At 43.0% G+C, this 12882-nt stretch overlaps 2 protein-coding genes and 2 long non-coding RNA genes across 7 annotated transcripts in view; 2 read left to right on the top strand and 2 right to left on the bottom strand.

Moving 5' to 3' along the window:
• The window catches only part of LOC132972055 (uncharacterized), a 105390-nt gene that overhangs the window by 44486 nt on the left and 48022 nt on the right, over positions 1-12882 (top strand). The gene's annotated exons all lie outside the window — the stretch shown is intronic.
• Positions 1660-8765, top strand: scamp4 (secretory carrier membrane protein 4). Of its 2 annotated transcripts, none has more exons than XM_061034926.1 (7): positions 1660-1768; positions 2230-2272; positions 2737-2865; positions 3001-3157; positions 6221-6322; positions 7783-7900; positions 8026-8765. In XM_061034926.1, the coding sequence occupies exons 2-7, from the start codon at positions 2266-2268 to the stop codon at positions 8212-8214; spliced, it is 702 nt and encodes a 233-aa protein (XP_060890909.1). In that variant the 5' UTR covers positions 1660-1768; positions 2230-2265; the 3' UTR covers positions 8215-8765. The 2 variants fall into 2 exon arrangements, with proteins under 2 accessions (XP_060890909.1, XP_060890910.1); XM_061034927.1 differs by having other exon boundaries at positions 1691-1759.
• Positions 9261-9925, bottom strand: LOC132972054 (uncharacterized). The gene is made up of 2 exons (XR_009672844.1): positions 9874-9925; positions 9261-9507 (listed from the first exon to the last, which is right to left on the bottom strand). It is a non-coding gene; the product is annotated as an uncharacterized LOC132972054 (long non-coding RNA).
• si:ch211-129c21.1 (uncharacterized protein LOC563087 homolog) overlaps positions 12362-12882 on the bottom strand; it is a 20304-nt gene continuing 19783 nt past the window's right edge. For all 3 annotated transcript variants that reach the window (XM_061034862.1, XM_061034859.1, XM_061034863.1), the window contains one exon: positions 12362-12882. This exon is cut by the window's right edge and continues 479 nt beyond it. In XM_061034862.1, coding sequence (XP_060890845.1) covers positions 12595-12882 — 288 coding nt within the window. In that variant the 3' untranslated portion in view covers positions 12362-12594.

Below are 12882 nucleotides of genomic sequence, written 5' to 3' on the forward strand. Positions count from 1 at the left end.
GGGCGTTTGTTGCAAGCAACCCAGTGTCCCTGTTGATAAAGCGCTGTGGAGGAAGATGAGATAAACTCTCATCGTCCCCTTGGGGAAATTTTCTTCAGGCTCCTTCCGGCTGCAATTTACAATACAGAATAAAGAAGAAATTAAAAAAATATTGAATTACGTGCAGACGTACAGTATTTAGACATGCACCATTATAGCAATATTTACAGATTTAGTAATGTTGAGCATGTAAGCCTAATATCACACAGGTTCCACATACTGCACTGTCTTTGTAAACATATTGCACTGCCCTTCTGTAAACATACTGCTCTCTCTCTGTGTAAACATACTGCATTGTCTTTGTTGGCAGTATTTATAGATGAGCAGGTACGCCTAATATTGCACAGGTTCCACATATTGCACTGTCTTTGTGTAAACATATTGCACAGTCCACATGACGACTTATGGTAGTAGTATAGATGGCACAAAATATTATTTTGTAGCGGTGCAGCCTGCATTTGGGGACCCTGAATCTCCTGTTTTAAACGTTTTTAAAATTCTCTTCATTCTAAAATCAGTTCAGGGAGGATAATTGCAACAATAATGCATTCATAAATCTGTTAATCATCATACTGATTTTACCCGCCCCATTCGGGATACCCTGGGCTATAAATCGAAGCATGCCAGCTGTATCCCGCAGGGCACGCCTTCTTCGGGATGTGTTGGGCTTTCCGATTGGCCGCGTAGTTTGATTTACAGAAGTCAGAGTTGACATGTTAGTATGCTGCATTCATGTGCTCCTTGTAAACATCGTTTTTACCAGTTGTACATCCGTAACGGCTATAACACACGCACCCAAGTTCTTTTGAAAAACATAGAAGCAATGAGCGCTTGGCACGATCATGAGTTAAAGTTTGCTTACTTGCGATAGCTGTATTGCATATACTAAATTTTGCAACTACTAAAATAAATGATAGCTGCTATCAACAAAATATCTAATTTCTTACAGTCTATTGTTGACACTCTTTTTAAGCTGTGTCGGATTTTCGCTGCCCACAAAGGTGACGCGAACCTCACAACTCAGCAACTCGGGTATCATTGAAATTTCTCACTCGTTATTACGACTTTGGCGAGCCATTCATGAGCTCATAACATAGACTACAGTCTATGGCTCATAATATTTACTGTCTATGCTCATAACTCGTTAATACGGTAAACGCGAAATGTCCGAGGAGCACATGAACGCAGCATTAGGTAGTTCACGAATAAAGTTATTTAGACTACAGTTCCTGAAAGGATGGCTACTCATCAAGATATTTAAACTAATCAAAGCAAACACTATTCTTAATGTGTAAGTTTTATTTGCGTATAGCTTTTACACACTTTATAAGAAAATGTGTCACTCACTATAACATATATCATGTTGAAAGTGTCACGTGCTGATTATTAACGTAAATAAAACATTCATTTATTTGGCTCCGAGTTTATTAAAGCATGTCGAGGGTGATTCATTCTGTTTACAAGTTAAAGAAATATAATTTATGGATGGGTGGGATCCATCATGTAGAGTCACGCGTTTCCCGTTTACCGCTAACTGCATCCTTGGTACTTGTAGTTCTCTAACAGCCAAAGCGCGTTGGATACAAACAGCTCGGAACTACAGACGACACGATTCCGCGCAGCCGCAGTAGGATTCATGGGGACGAAAAAGAGCATCCTGGATGATTACCGGACCCCTGCTGCAGTCGACGGAAACTAAACGGAGATAAACGTTACACCGGTAATATCGGTAAATATCTATTATTCTGTTCAGCGTTGTGAATGTTTTCACTCTCTGTAAACTTGAAACAGATACACAACGGGTTCTGTTGAATAACGTTTCTTAGCTGCCTAACAACACGCTTTAGCTGATCTCTAGTTTACTGTAAATGCTCACACATGCAGAAACCGTGAGATGTTTTCAGTAGTTTTTTAATAAAGAAACGAGAAAATTCAGTGTATTTGTTTTACAGGTAGTTTTCAGAACAGTTGGACTGAAGTTAGAGACACCCCGTTCAGGTCATTATCGTTAACCTTCACCTGACTGGTTCAAAGTTAATACAAGATAACAAATAACAGTGCTAACCAGTGATGCAACTTTATACCAAGTTACTCTGAGCTGAACATGTGCAGAATACATTAAATGTATTTTAGTCTGTCTGTAAGTGTGTGAAAACCTGAGTGCTGACTTTGTTTTCTGTTCAAATGTAGTTCTCTCATCTACGATAATAAGTCTGGGAATCTAAAATGGCAGGTTTGTCACATATTTAAATCTATCTATCTGTCCCTCTTCTCCCCTCTGTCTACAGCTGTATGTTTCAGGCTTTTTGTGACATACTGTAATGAAATTTACATATTTCTGTGAATGTAAATATACGTATATATATATATATATATATATATATATATATATTATTTAATCTAAATTATCAATCTATGCACACATTTCATGTAAATACTGTAAAACTTTATCTCATGTAAATTAACCCATCAGACATAATTACATTTTTTATTATCATGTTTACTTCAGCATCTTTTGCACTTTTCACTGCACTATTATCTTCTTTAGTCTTGTACATATTAGTCTTTGCTTATTTCACCACTGTTAAATTCCTTGTGTCCGTGTGTGTAAGCATACCTGGTATAATAAATCTGATTCTGATTCTGAAATATTGTAATTTTGTAATCTCATAGTGGCACTTTGCTTCCTTGTTTCAGAGCGGGTAAATAACTTTCCTCCCCTGCCTCAGTTCATGAGAATAAAGCCATGCTTTTACCACAACATAGAAGAGGAAATCCCCGCACCCCATCAGCAGTTGGTGCGCAGAGTCTATACACTTTGGATGAGTGAGTGCATGAACAAACACCAAACACACCTGTATGTCTGTATTTTATAAAACGTTGCATTCTAACCTCTGTGATTACTACCATTCCTTTCTCATTTGTTCCCCTTACACCTCCACTGCCCCCTCTCCTCTGTAGTGTATTCAGGTACACTGTGCTTAAATGTCATCTCCTGTATTGCCTGGTGGGCTGGCGGCGGTAATGCCACCAACTTTGGCTTCTCTCTTCTCTGGCTCGTCCTCTTCAGCCCGTGCAGTTACACCTGCTGGTTCAGACCGCTCTACAAAGCCTTCAGGTGGGTCCCCCTCCATCTACTCTCACCACCCCAAACAAATCCTCAACTTTAAAGTGCACGTCAGACGCTGCATGGTAGAGAGGCTTGAACTAAACAGACACAGACGTGTGGCACAAACATAAATAAAACAACATGTAAATCTGTTAAAGCAACAATAACATTAACATATCAGAAGAATAGGTTATACGTTACAGATTAGAATATTTGTACTTTATCTGAGAACCATTAAATAAAACATCTAGAGAACTTAAATCAATGAATTGAGTGCAAAGCGATGATTTACGCCCGGTGTATGATTGTAGAAAAGTCAGGTTGGAACGTTAGCTCACACTGTACGACTGAATCGTTTACAATGCACGACCAGAGTTCACGATTTATGTTCTTACACTGTACGACCTGAGATCTCACACCTGAGAGCTCACACTGTACTACCTGAGATCTCACACCTGAGAGCTCACACTGTACTACCTGAGATCTCACACCTGAGAGCTCACACTGTACTACCTGAGATCTCACACCTGAGAGCTCACACTGTACTACCTGAGATCTCACACCTGAGAGCTCACACTGTACTACCTGAGAGCTCACACTGTACTACCTGAGAGCTCACACTGTACTACTTGAGAGCTCACACTGTACAACCTGAGATCTCACACCTGAGAGTTCACACTGTAAGACCTGAGAGTTCACACTGTAAGACCTGAGAGTTCACACTGTAAGACCTGAGAGCTCAAACTGTATGACCTGAGAGTTCACACTGTAAGACCTGAGAGTTCACACTGTAAGACCTGAGAGCTCAAACTGTATGACCTGAGAGTTCACACTGTAAGGCCTGAGAGCTCAAACTGTATGACCTGAGAGTTCACACTGTAAGGCCTGAGAGCTCAAACTGTATGACCTGAGAGTTCACACTGTAAGACCTGAGAGCTCAAACTGTACGACCTGAGAGTTCACACTGTACCACCTGAGAGCTCACACTGTAAGACCTGAGAGTTCACACTGTACCACCTGAGAGCTCACACTGTAAGACCTGAGAGCTCACACTGTAAGACCTGAGAGTTCACACTGTACCACCTGAGAGTTCACCCTGTAAGACCTGAGAGCTCACACTGTAAGACCTGAGAGTTCACACTGTACCACCTGAGAGCTCACACTGTACCACCTGAGAGCTCACACTGTAAGACCTGAGAGTTCACACTGTACCACCTGAGAGCTCACACTGTACCACCTGAGAGCTCACACTGTAAGACCTGAGAGTTCACACTGTACCACCTGAGAGCTCACACTGTAGGACCTGAGAGCTCACACTGTACCACCTGAGAGCTCACACTGTAAGACCTGAGAGCTCACACTGTAAGACCTGAGAGCTCACACTGTACCACCTGAGAGCTCACACTGTAAGACCTGAGAGTTCACACTGTACCACCTGAGAGCTCACACTGTAAGACCTGAGAGTTCACACTGTAAGACCTGAGAGCTCACACTGTACCACCTGAGAGCTCACACTGTAAGACCTGAGAGCTCACACTGTACCACCTGAGAGCTCACACTGTAAGACCTGAGAGTTCACACTGTACCACCTGAGAGCTCACACTGTAAGACCTGAGAGCTCACACTGTAAGACCTGAGAGCTCACACTGTACCACCTGAGAGCTCACACTGTAAGACCTGAGAGTTCACACTGTACCACCTGAGAGCTCACACTGTACCACCTGAGAGCTCACACTGTACCACCTGAGAGCTCACACTGTAAGACCTGAGAGTTCACACTGTAAGACCTGAGAGCTCTTCAAAATGAGTCCTACAACTCAAAGTTGAAATCGTGCAGTGTACGGCAGGCTTGAAGAAGTAGCCAAACCAATGGAAAGCCTTGTAGGACAGGAGGATTTTAGCGGGTTAGTGGTGTCCCCTAAATGTACATTTATTTATGAAGCTATTGAGATAGCTGGTGTAAACGGCATCAGGAAGTGTCAGCTTCAGGGCTGTTCCTACTCATCAGCTGATTGTTGGAAGGGGGAAAGCCCAGAGTGCTTGGGGACAGGAAAACCACAGAGACAAAGTAGGTCACTGTTGGGGTTCAGAGACAGAGAGACAAACTACAGTGATTGTATGCACCACCACACCACTCATTTAAAGATGCAGCCTGCACCAGTCAGAGGATCTGTTTTGTCAGAGCGATGATTTGTGATCTGATTTATGAACCGTGCGTGTCGTGCACAGGAGGTCGTTAGAGAGCACATGTAGCTCTGAGTCTTGTTCGCACTGCTGGATACTGAAGCTTGAAACCTCTTTGCCTCCTAATGTGCATGTTTCAATTTAGCAAAACTAAACTGAACTAAACTGTCATTATATTTCATCAAGTACCCATCACATTGCACACCTGTATTCAATGTTTTCAGTATGTTATATAATGTAAACATTGATTTTATTCTTTAGACTGCATGATTGAAAGAGCAAGCAGCAACCTCCGGTGTTGATTAATGCTTAAGTTTAAAATCCTGCAGTTCCTGGAGTGTCCACTAGAGGCTGGCTGCAGAAGCACAGGAAGTCACATACACACCCATTCTAAAAAGTCTGTTTTTACAGCAGAGATTAACATGTTTACAGCCTGGTTCAAAAAAACAAATAGGTGTGATTATCTCATGTCTCGATGGACACACACTGTACGGGGGGTGAATGTTTTGATGACTCATCAGTTTTGATTTGATGAAGGATAAGAGTTATTCACAATAAGGCGTGTAGCTGACCTGATTGACAGGTGGGCGCGGTGTAACGGTTTGTCAGGAGGTTTAAAACCCGCCTCAGCTCCAGCTCTCAGTCTGTCGTTAGGTTGACTGAAAGTTAGACTGAGACAGCATTTCCAGCATGGAGACCGCCATCGATGGGACTCCAGCGCCCCCTGCAGGAACAGACAGGCGACAGGTTTACAGTCTGTGGTTCTAATGTGTATCCACAGGTTGACGCCAAACAGGAGGAAAGAAACATTGCAACAACTCACGTCTTGTTTGTCCTCTGCTGCGTCCTCCATTTTTAATTCTCTTTTTTTTCTGCTGTCGTCCACAGGGCTGACAGCTCATTCAACTTCATGGCCTTTTTCTTCATCTTCTTCCTTCAGTGTGTCTTAGCCCTCATCCAGACTATCGGGATCTCCGGCTGGGGAACGTGGTGAGTCCAAACAAACCAGCGTCTACAACTCTGCACCTTTCATCTGCCCGGTCTTACTACTGAGTGTTTGATTACGGCTTTATGTCCAGTGACAACAGGCAGCTCACCGATTGGTTAGACATCTTTACATCTCTGTATATTTAACACAAGACAACACAAGACGAAGGAGGACACAGAATTGTTGAATCTGTTTTCTGAGTTGATGCAGTCCGTTTGCAGATTTATCATGTTAACAGTAAACGGGACCTTTCCAACTTCACTTGATAGCCAAGTTTTTTCAATGTGGGCTACGCGATAGGTGACGAAGCCTCAATGAATGCACCTGATTGAATAAACGAGCGGCTAGTGTCGAAGCCCCTCTTGAGCTCGCACAAGATCCCATAATGCACTGCGGGACTGCCTCTCCAGCTGTACATGGAGCGTTGAGATGCTATCCGTCGTCGATGTACGGTTAGATATTGCGTCGCATTGCGCATGATCGCACACTCGCTGTTCACGCTGCATCCATTACATACTTCATTCTCCGCTCTGTGACTTTCAGTGTCCCCATAAAACATTGTGACATGTGGTGCTTTTATTTTGAAGGAGGACAAACTAAAGTGTGTTGCTTTTATTTTGAAAGAGGACAAACTGAAGTGTGTTGCTTTTATTTTGAAAGAGGACAAACTGAAGTGTGTTGCTTTTATTTTGAAAGAGGACAAACTGAAGTGTGTTGCTTTTATTTTGAAGGTGGACAAACTGAAGTGTGTTGCTTTTATTTTGAAAGAGGACAAACTGAAGTGTGTTGCTTTTATTTTGAAGGTGGACAAACTGAAGTGTGGTGCTTTTATTTTGAAAGAGGACAAACTGAAGTGTGTTGCTTTTATTTTGAAGGTGGACAAACTAAAGTGTGGTGCTTTTATTTTGAAAGAGGACAAACTGAAGTGTGTTGCTTTTATTTTGAAGGTGGACAAACTGAAGTGTGGTGCTTTTATTTTGAAAGAGGACAAACTGAAGTGTGTTGCTTTTATTTTGAAGGTGGACAAACTGAAGTGTGGTGCTTTTATTTTGAAAGAGGACAAACTGAAGTGTGTTGCTTTTGGCGTGCCACGTTGCGCAGCTTCACGATGCATCGCTCGCGGGTAGTTAGGACACTCCAACAGGAAACAGCAGAATCAAGCTGGTTGTGTTTCCTTGTTTGTGTAAATGGTGGATTTTAAGCTAAACAGGCAACACTACATTCCTCATTCTGTCACTCACAACTTTTGTTCAGTGAAGTTCTTTAAAACAGGAAATCACAAATCAGCTGTTCTGAACCCTGAAGCCTGTTACTTTTACTCACGCTGATGATCACTGTTATGCTGTTCGTCTCTGCATCCCCCCCTGCTTACTTTGGATACTAGCCTAAAATCCACTTTGCTAATTACATATAATGTGTCACTAACCAACTACTCCATCTCACTCTCACCTGCACACCGAAGCGGCTGGATTGCCACGGTGATGTTTTTCAGCTATAATACGGGCTCGGCTATAGTGATGCTAATCACAGCGCTGCTCTTCACACTGGTGACGGCTTTAATGGCGCTTGTTCTCATCAAGGTGAGTGAACACACTCACTAACACACCTGCATTTCAGTTGTCCATGAGTTTAACCCTCACGGTCGTAAACAGACACTAACCCTGTGCCAACATATTTTCCTCCCCTCTCTCTTGTCATCTTACAGGTGCACAGAATGTACCGTGGTGGCGGAGGAAGTATGGCGCGCGCTCAGGAGGAGTGGAGCACCGGGCTGTGGAAGAGTGCTCCAGTGAGGGAAGCGGGGTTTAACGCTGTAGCTCAGTCGGCTCAGGGCCCCAGCTTGCCTCAGTACCCTGCCGCAGTGCCGAGCTACCCCGACAACAGCCAGTGGTGATAGCTGAGAGTGGCCACTAGGGGGAGACAGATTATTGACCATTGTTGTGGTAACGTTCAAGTCATTTCAACCTTCCAGTGAGAGAGAATGCTTCTATGTTTTTGTTTTTTATGAGAGGACAAGGTTGCCTTGTCGAATAGTTTCTTGGTTAAAGCCGTGCTCTTGTAGTGGAGTCAGATTTATCATTCCATCTTTGTTTACATCGACTTGATTCAAACGAAGGAGAGGGCTGCAGTTTGAGGCTCTAAAGAAATGTGCCAACGGGAACTCCAGAAGAGTGTATGGAGCTGCTGAACGACGTGTGCCTTTATGAACACTTCTGATAGCTTTGTTTTATGTGTGTGTGTGTCAGCATGCTGAGATTGTGTCTCTCCTGCACATGCACGGTTTTTATGCGCTCGCTTTGTGTTCAGATGTTTTCTGGAAGGAGTTCAGTTTATTTTTGATATGCTGTGCCTTTTTTTTTTATCTTTGTGCTCACCTGCTTTGGCTGTGATTTCCTAAATATCGTGTGCACATGTTGCATGTGAAGAAAGAACTTTGCTCGACTATCTCCTTTTACAAGTGCCACTTTTTTTAAACTGGACTCGTCGTGCTTCAGTGAAGCAGCGTTGGTGATGTTGGTGCGTTATCCTCTGGGACCTCAGAGGTTTCTCACTGAGCATGTATGTGCCATAAAACTTGCCTCTTCTCGTTATTATAATACTGGAAACAGCATCACGCTCAGAGCAGACTTTGTTTTTGTACCATGTGTCGGTATGTCTCAGTTCTAGTTGTTCCAGAGCTGCACTGTTTGCTTCTGGTGGTCGGCGCCCTGCTGTGAAAGCACCTTATCAGCCGCTGTCAATGTCCCAGTCACTTTACCCCAGATAAACCATTCTTTGTGTCGTGCATGCATGCAGCCTATCATGAGAGCGAAACGGAGCAGATTCTCTATTTGACCTCATGTAACCAAAACTAACAGACACACACAACTCAGCAGACTGAAAACATGACGTCAAAGCTCACATGTTGAAGTCACAATCGGCGGGCTGATATTCCAAGTATGGGCCAAATTATTTAAGAATTACCGTAAAACTTCTACAAACAGCGCAGGCTTTTATTTCCTTCAGTCTATAAAATGACCCAGCCTTTATTTGGGACAGGCCTTCAAACTAAACTCCTGCACAGGAAAGACTACATGGTTGTAAATGTACTCCAGAGAGAATATTTAAGTGTGCACAAAAAGAGGATATCGAGAAAGAAATTAAATTACAAGTCAATGATTGGATCTATCTTTTGAAGATGGTGAATCTCTGCCGACCGGAGAGAGAGAGAGCGCGCGCTGTGGAGCTGTGCAAACACATCAGATTGTCTCTAGCTGTTTAAATATGATGTTTAAATTCTGCTTGATAGTAAAAACTGGCTCTCTAAAGCCAGCACCAGCATTTGTCCTCCCAACACTAAATGACCCGGAGCCTCTGACTGAGAGCTGCAGCAACACCGGGCCGGTAGAAGGGACTGTGCCTTTAATTGGGATGAGCTTTTATTTGAAGTTTTACTGTAGTTTGAAAGCCGCTGCATGCCGATGTTCATGCTGGTACTGTAAACGTTCAGACACCAGCTGACGGTCGAAGACGCCGTCTGTTTGAAATTTAAAACACTATTTTCCTTTGTGACAGAAGCCGAGATATTAATTTCAATCCTTTATTTGATAAGTGACAAAATGAAATGGAAATAAAATTAACCTTTAATACTGTCATATTTCAATAAATATTCTTATTCTCACCGTGTCTGTCTGTCCTAGTTGGATGTTTACGTTGCTGTAATGGTGACTAAATGTTGTTTTATGGTTCATAAACTCAAAGCTGGACATGAACTCTGGACATCTAATAAAAAGTGTTGAATATACAAAACTCAAAACTAGACCGAGCCTCTCTGCAGCGAGGCGTTAAAGGTCACATGATGTGAAATCCTCTTCTCCATGTTCCGCTAACTCTAACATGTGTCTCTAGTCTGTCTACAAACCCCCCAATGATGAGAAAAGTCCATCCTCTCCGTCTTCTTCCTGCTCCACTTTTCAGAAAATATGTACTCAAACAGGCCGTTTGGAGATTTTCCCTTCATGACATCACAAAGGGCAGTAGCCCCTCCCCCAGGTGGGTGACACTCCCACAGCTAGGTGTTTGTTCTGCCCTCTGAGTCTGCCTTCTCACTGTAAACAATAGGACATGGAGCGAGAAAGACCGAGTACACCCAAACGCTTCCAGAGAGGGGGCGTGGTCAGACAGCTCATTTACATATTTAAAGGTACAGATACAGAAACGGCCTGTTCTGAGCAGGGCTGAAATAGAGGGGTCATAGACATGATCAAATACAGGGTCAGAGTGGATTTAGAACAAGAAACTTCACACACATGTTTTGAGGAGCTCTGACAATTATTTAAACTGGTTGAAGAGGAGGAGGTGAGTGACCTTTAAGTAAAATAAAAACATCCAGTTGTGTCTAAAAACAGAATAACTAACTCAAATAAATTCTTCAGAAGTACTCGTAACCCTGGGCCGGTTTTGGACTCCTGCCCACCAGTGGGTAAATGTGTGTACAGTGAGCGTGTTTCTTTGTCTTCCTCCTCCTCTGTAGATTCATTCACTTCTCGAAGAGAGATGCTGCTTTTGTATTGATTAATTCAGATGTCTTCGAAAGAAACTGAGTGGGATGAAAAAAAAAAGCCTGTGAGCTTTATGGAAAGCCTTGAACACAAAGTACGAGAAGAAACCTCATTAAGCCATCGGAGAACGAGTGGAGTCGATGAAGAAAGTGAAGCCAACAGCTCGTTGTTAGTCCACCGGCTGTTTTAGAATAAAGAACCTCTAAACTAATAGTTTTAATAAGAACTCTACGCTGTAAAATATTCAGACCCAAAGCATGAACACACTTTGAAGCATGGGACGTCTATGATACATGTATCACCTGTTCAGATAAATCTATAACACTGGTTCTCCTCCTGATGAGTATCTTACACCGCACTGATTAATAATTGAGTAGAAACCCACTTCAACCCCTTCAGAGCTTCACTACGTGTTTGAGATGAAACCTGAGGAGGCTCGAGCGCTGATGTTCAACACGCTCCACAGACGCTCTCTGTCACTTATGACGGACGGACAGACGGAGGTAAGTGTGGTGTATTGTTCATGTCACAGGGCTGTTAACTCCACAGGAAGTCCTGCTCAAAGACATCAAGACGACAAGCACATCAGTTTGATTCATTTATTTTTTGAAAGAACCGACAACTCGACACGTTTCAAACTCTCAAAGAAGTCTTTTATTAACAGCAGAGACCCACATGCTGCTCCACCCTCTATAAAGAACATTTAAAGCAGTCACATGACTTTACTCTCTTTTTAAACAGTGAAGGAGCCATCATAATCTACAAACTGTAACGTTAGCTCTCGGAATGATCAACGTCCTATTTTAAAGGAGCAATCAGTAAAGGTAGCTTACTATCTGATCAGACATTAAGGAAACATGCTATGTTGAAGTGCTGTCTTCTCTGACAACAATGCAGCAGCCAGTATGTCCTCCTTCTAACTTTAGATTCTGCTCCTGAATGCTCTGGATTTGTTTGGACCAGAGAAGGTAGGCGCTTTTAAGGCCCCCCCCACACGGCCGTTTTGGACGCCCCTCGGGTTTGTCAGATATGAGAGCAGTTATCAGGTCAACAGGTGTTGCAGCGATGGAAGCGGTCAAGAGAAGTGGTTCAGATAGAAGTGATTGTACCCGACCTAAAAAGCCTCTGCATGTTTCTGATAAGCTCCACTAGCAGAAACGTGCTCAAACTAGGATCAATATTGGAGATGATTTTGAAAAATGGAGAGAGGTTAGAACACAGAAAGGTTTACAGACCCATGCAGAGCTGGATAAACACTGAAGCTTCAGAGTCCACCACATGGTGACCTGTGTGAGCATCCACTCTAGAGAGGAGGGGGGGAGACAGCTCTCTACAATGTTTAGAATTTAGACTGCAGTACCCATTTTAAACACTAGGGGTCAGAGTTACATACTGCTCCTTAAACAGCAGATTGAAATGTGCCTGGAAACTGGAGATCAAAATGTCGTTATCGACTTTCTTTACAAGACTTAGAATAAGAACTTCATTGAGACAAATAAATAGTGGTTGAAAATAAAGGTCTTAGCTGTACACATTATATATTACACAATCATTGTACAAAAAATACATTTATAAAAAATGAATTTTAAACCACTTAGTGGAGGAGAGGTTCCTCCAGAACTCCTGAAAAGTCATCAGGGAACATCAGACTGACGTGGAGAAGGTCGGAGCACAATCAGAAGAATGTCTAATGAGGAAAGCTTTTATACAGCAGGACACCTATAGAACGATTTTCAGATCTCTGACTCATCGTTTATGTATCCCAGACCGTCCAGACTTGAAATGTTGGCCATCGGTGTGAAGTGGTGCTCCCCGTTCCCTTTGAAGTCAACAGCAGAGTGATTATTATTGGCACTGCAGGGTCTACCACACTCCGGCCCCAGGAGCTTGATCTCTGAAGTCCTGTTCGGGATGTGCATGTACTCGGCCGACTGCCTCTTGGCCTCACTCGCACCAGAGCGCTGTGCGAACTTGACGCATTCCCAGTGTCCTTTGCTCCAGATCCAAAGTATGACACCCAT

Source organism: Labrus mixtus, chromosome 3, assembly GCF_963584025.1.
Source record: "Labrus mixtus chromosome 3, fLabMix1.1, whole genome shotgun sequence".
NCBI lineage: Eukaryota > Metazoa > Chordata > Actinopteri > Labriformes > Labridae > Labrus > Labrus mixtus.

Coding starts and splice junctions, on each gene's coding strand:
- scamp4 (XM_061034926.1), top strand. Junction 3,158..6,220: donor CCGCTCTACAAAGCCTTCAG/GTGGGTCCCCCT, acceptor TGTCGTCCACAG/GGCTGACAGCTCATTCAACT. Junction 6,323..7,782: donor ATCTCCGGCTGGGGAACGTG/GTGAGTCCAAAC, acceptor TGCACACCGAAG/CGGCTGGATTGCCACGGTGA.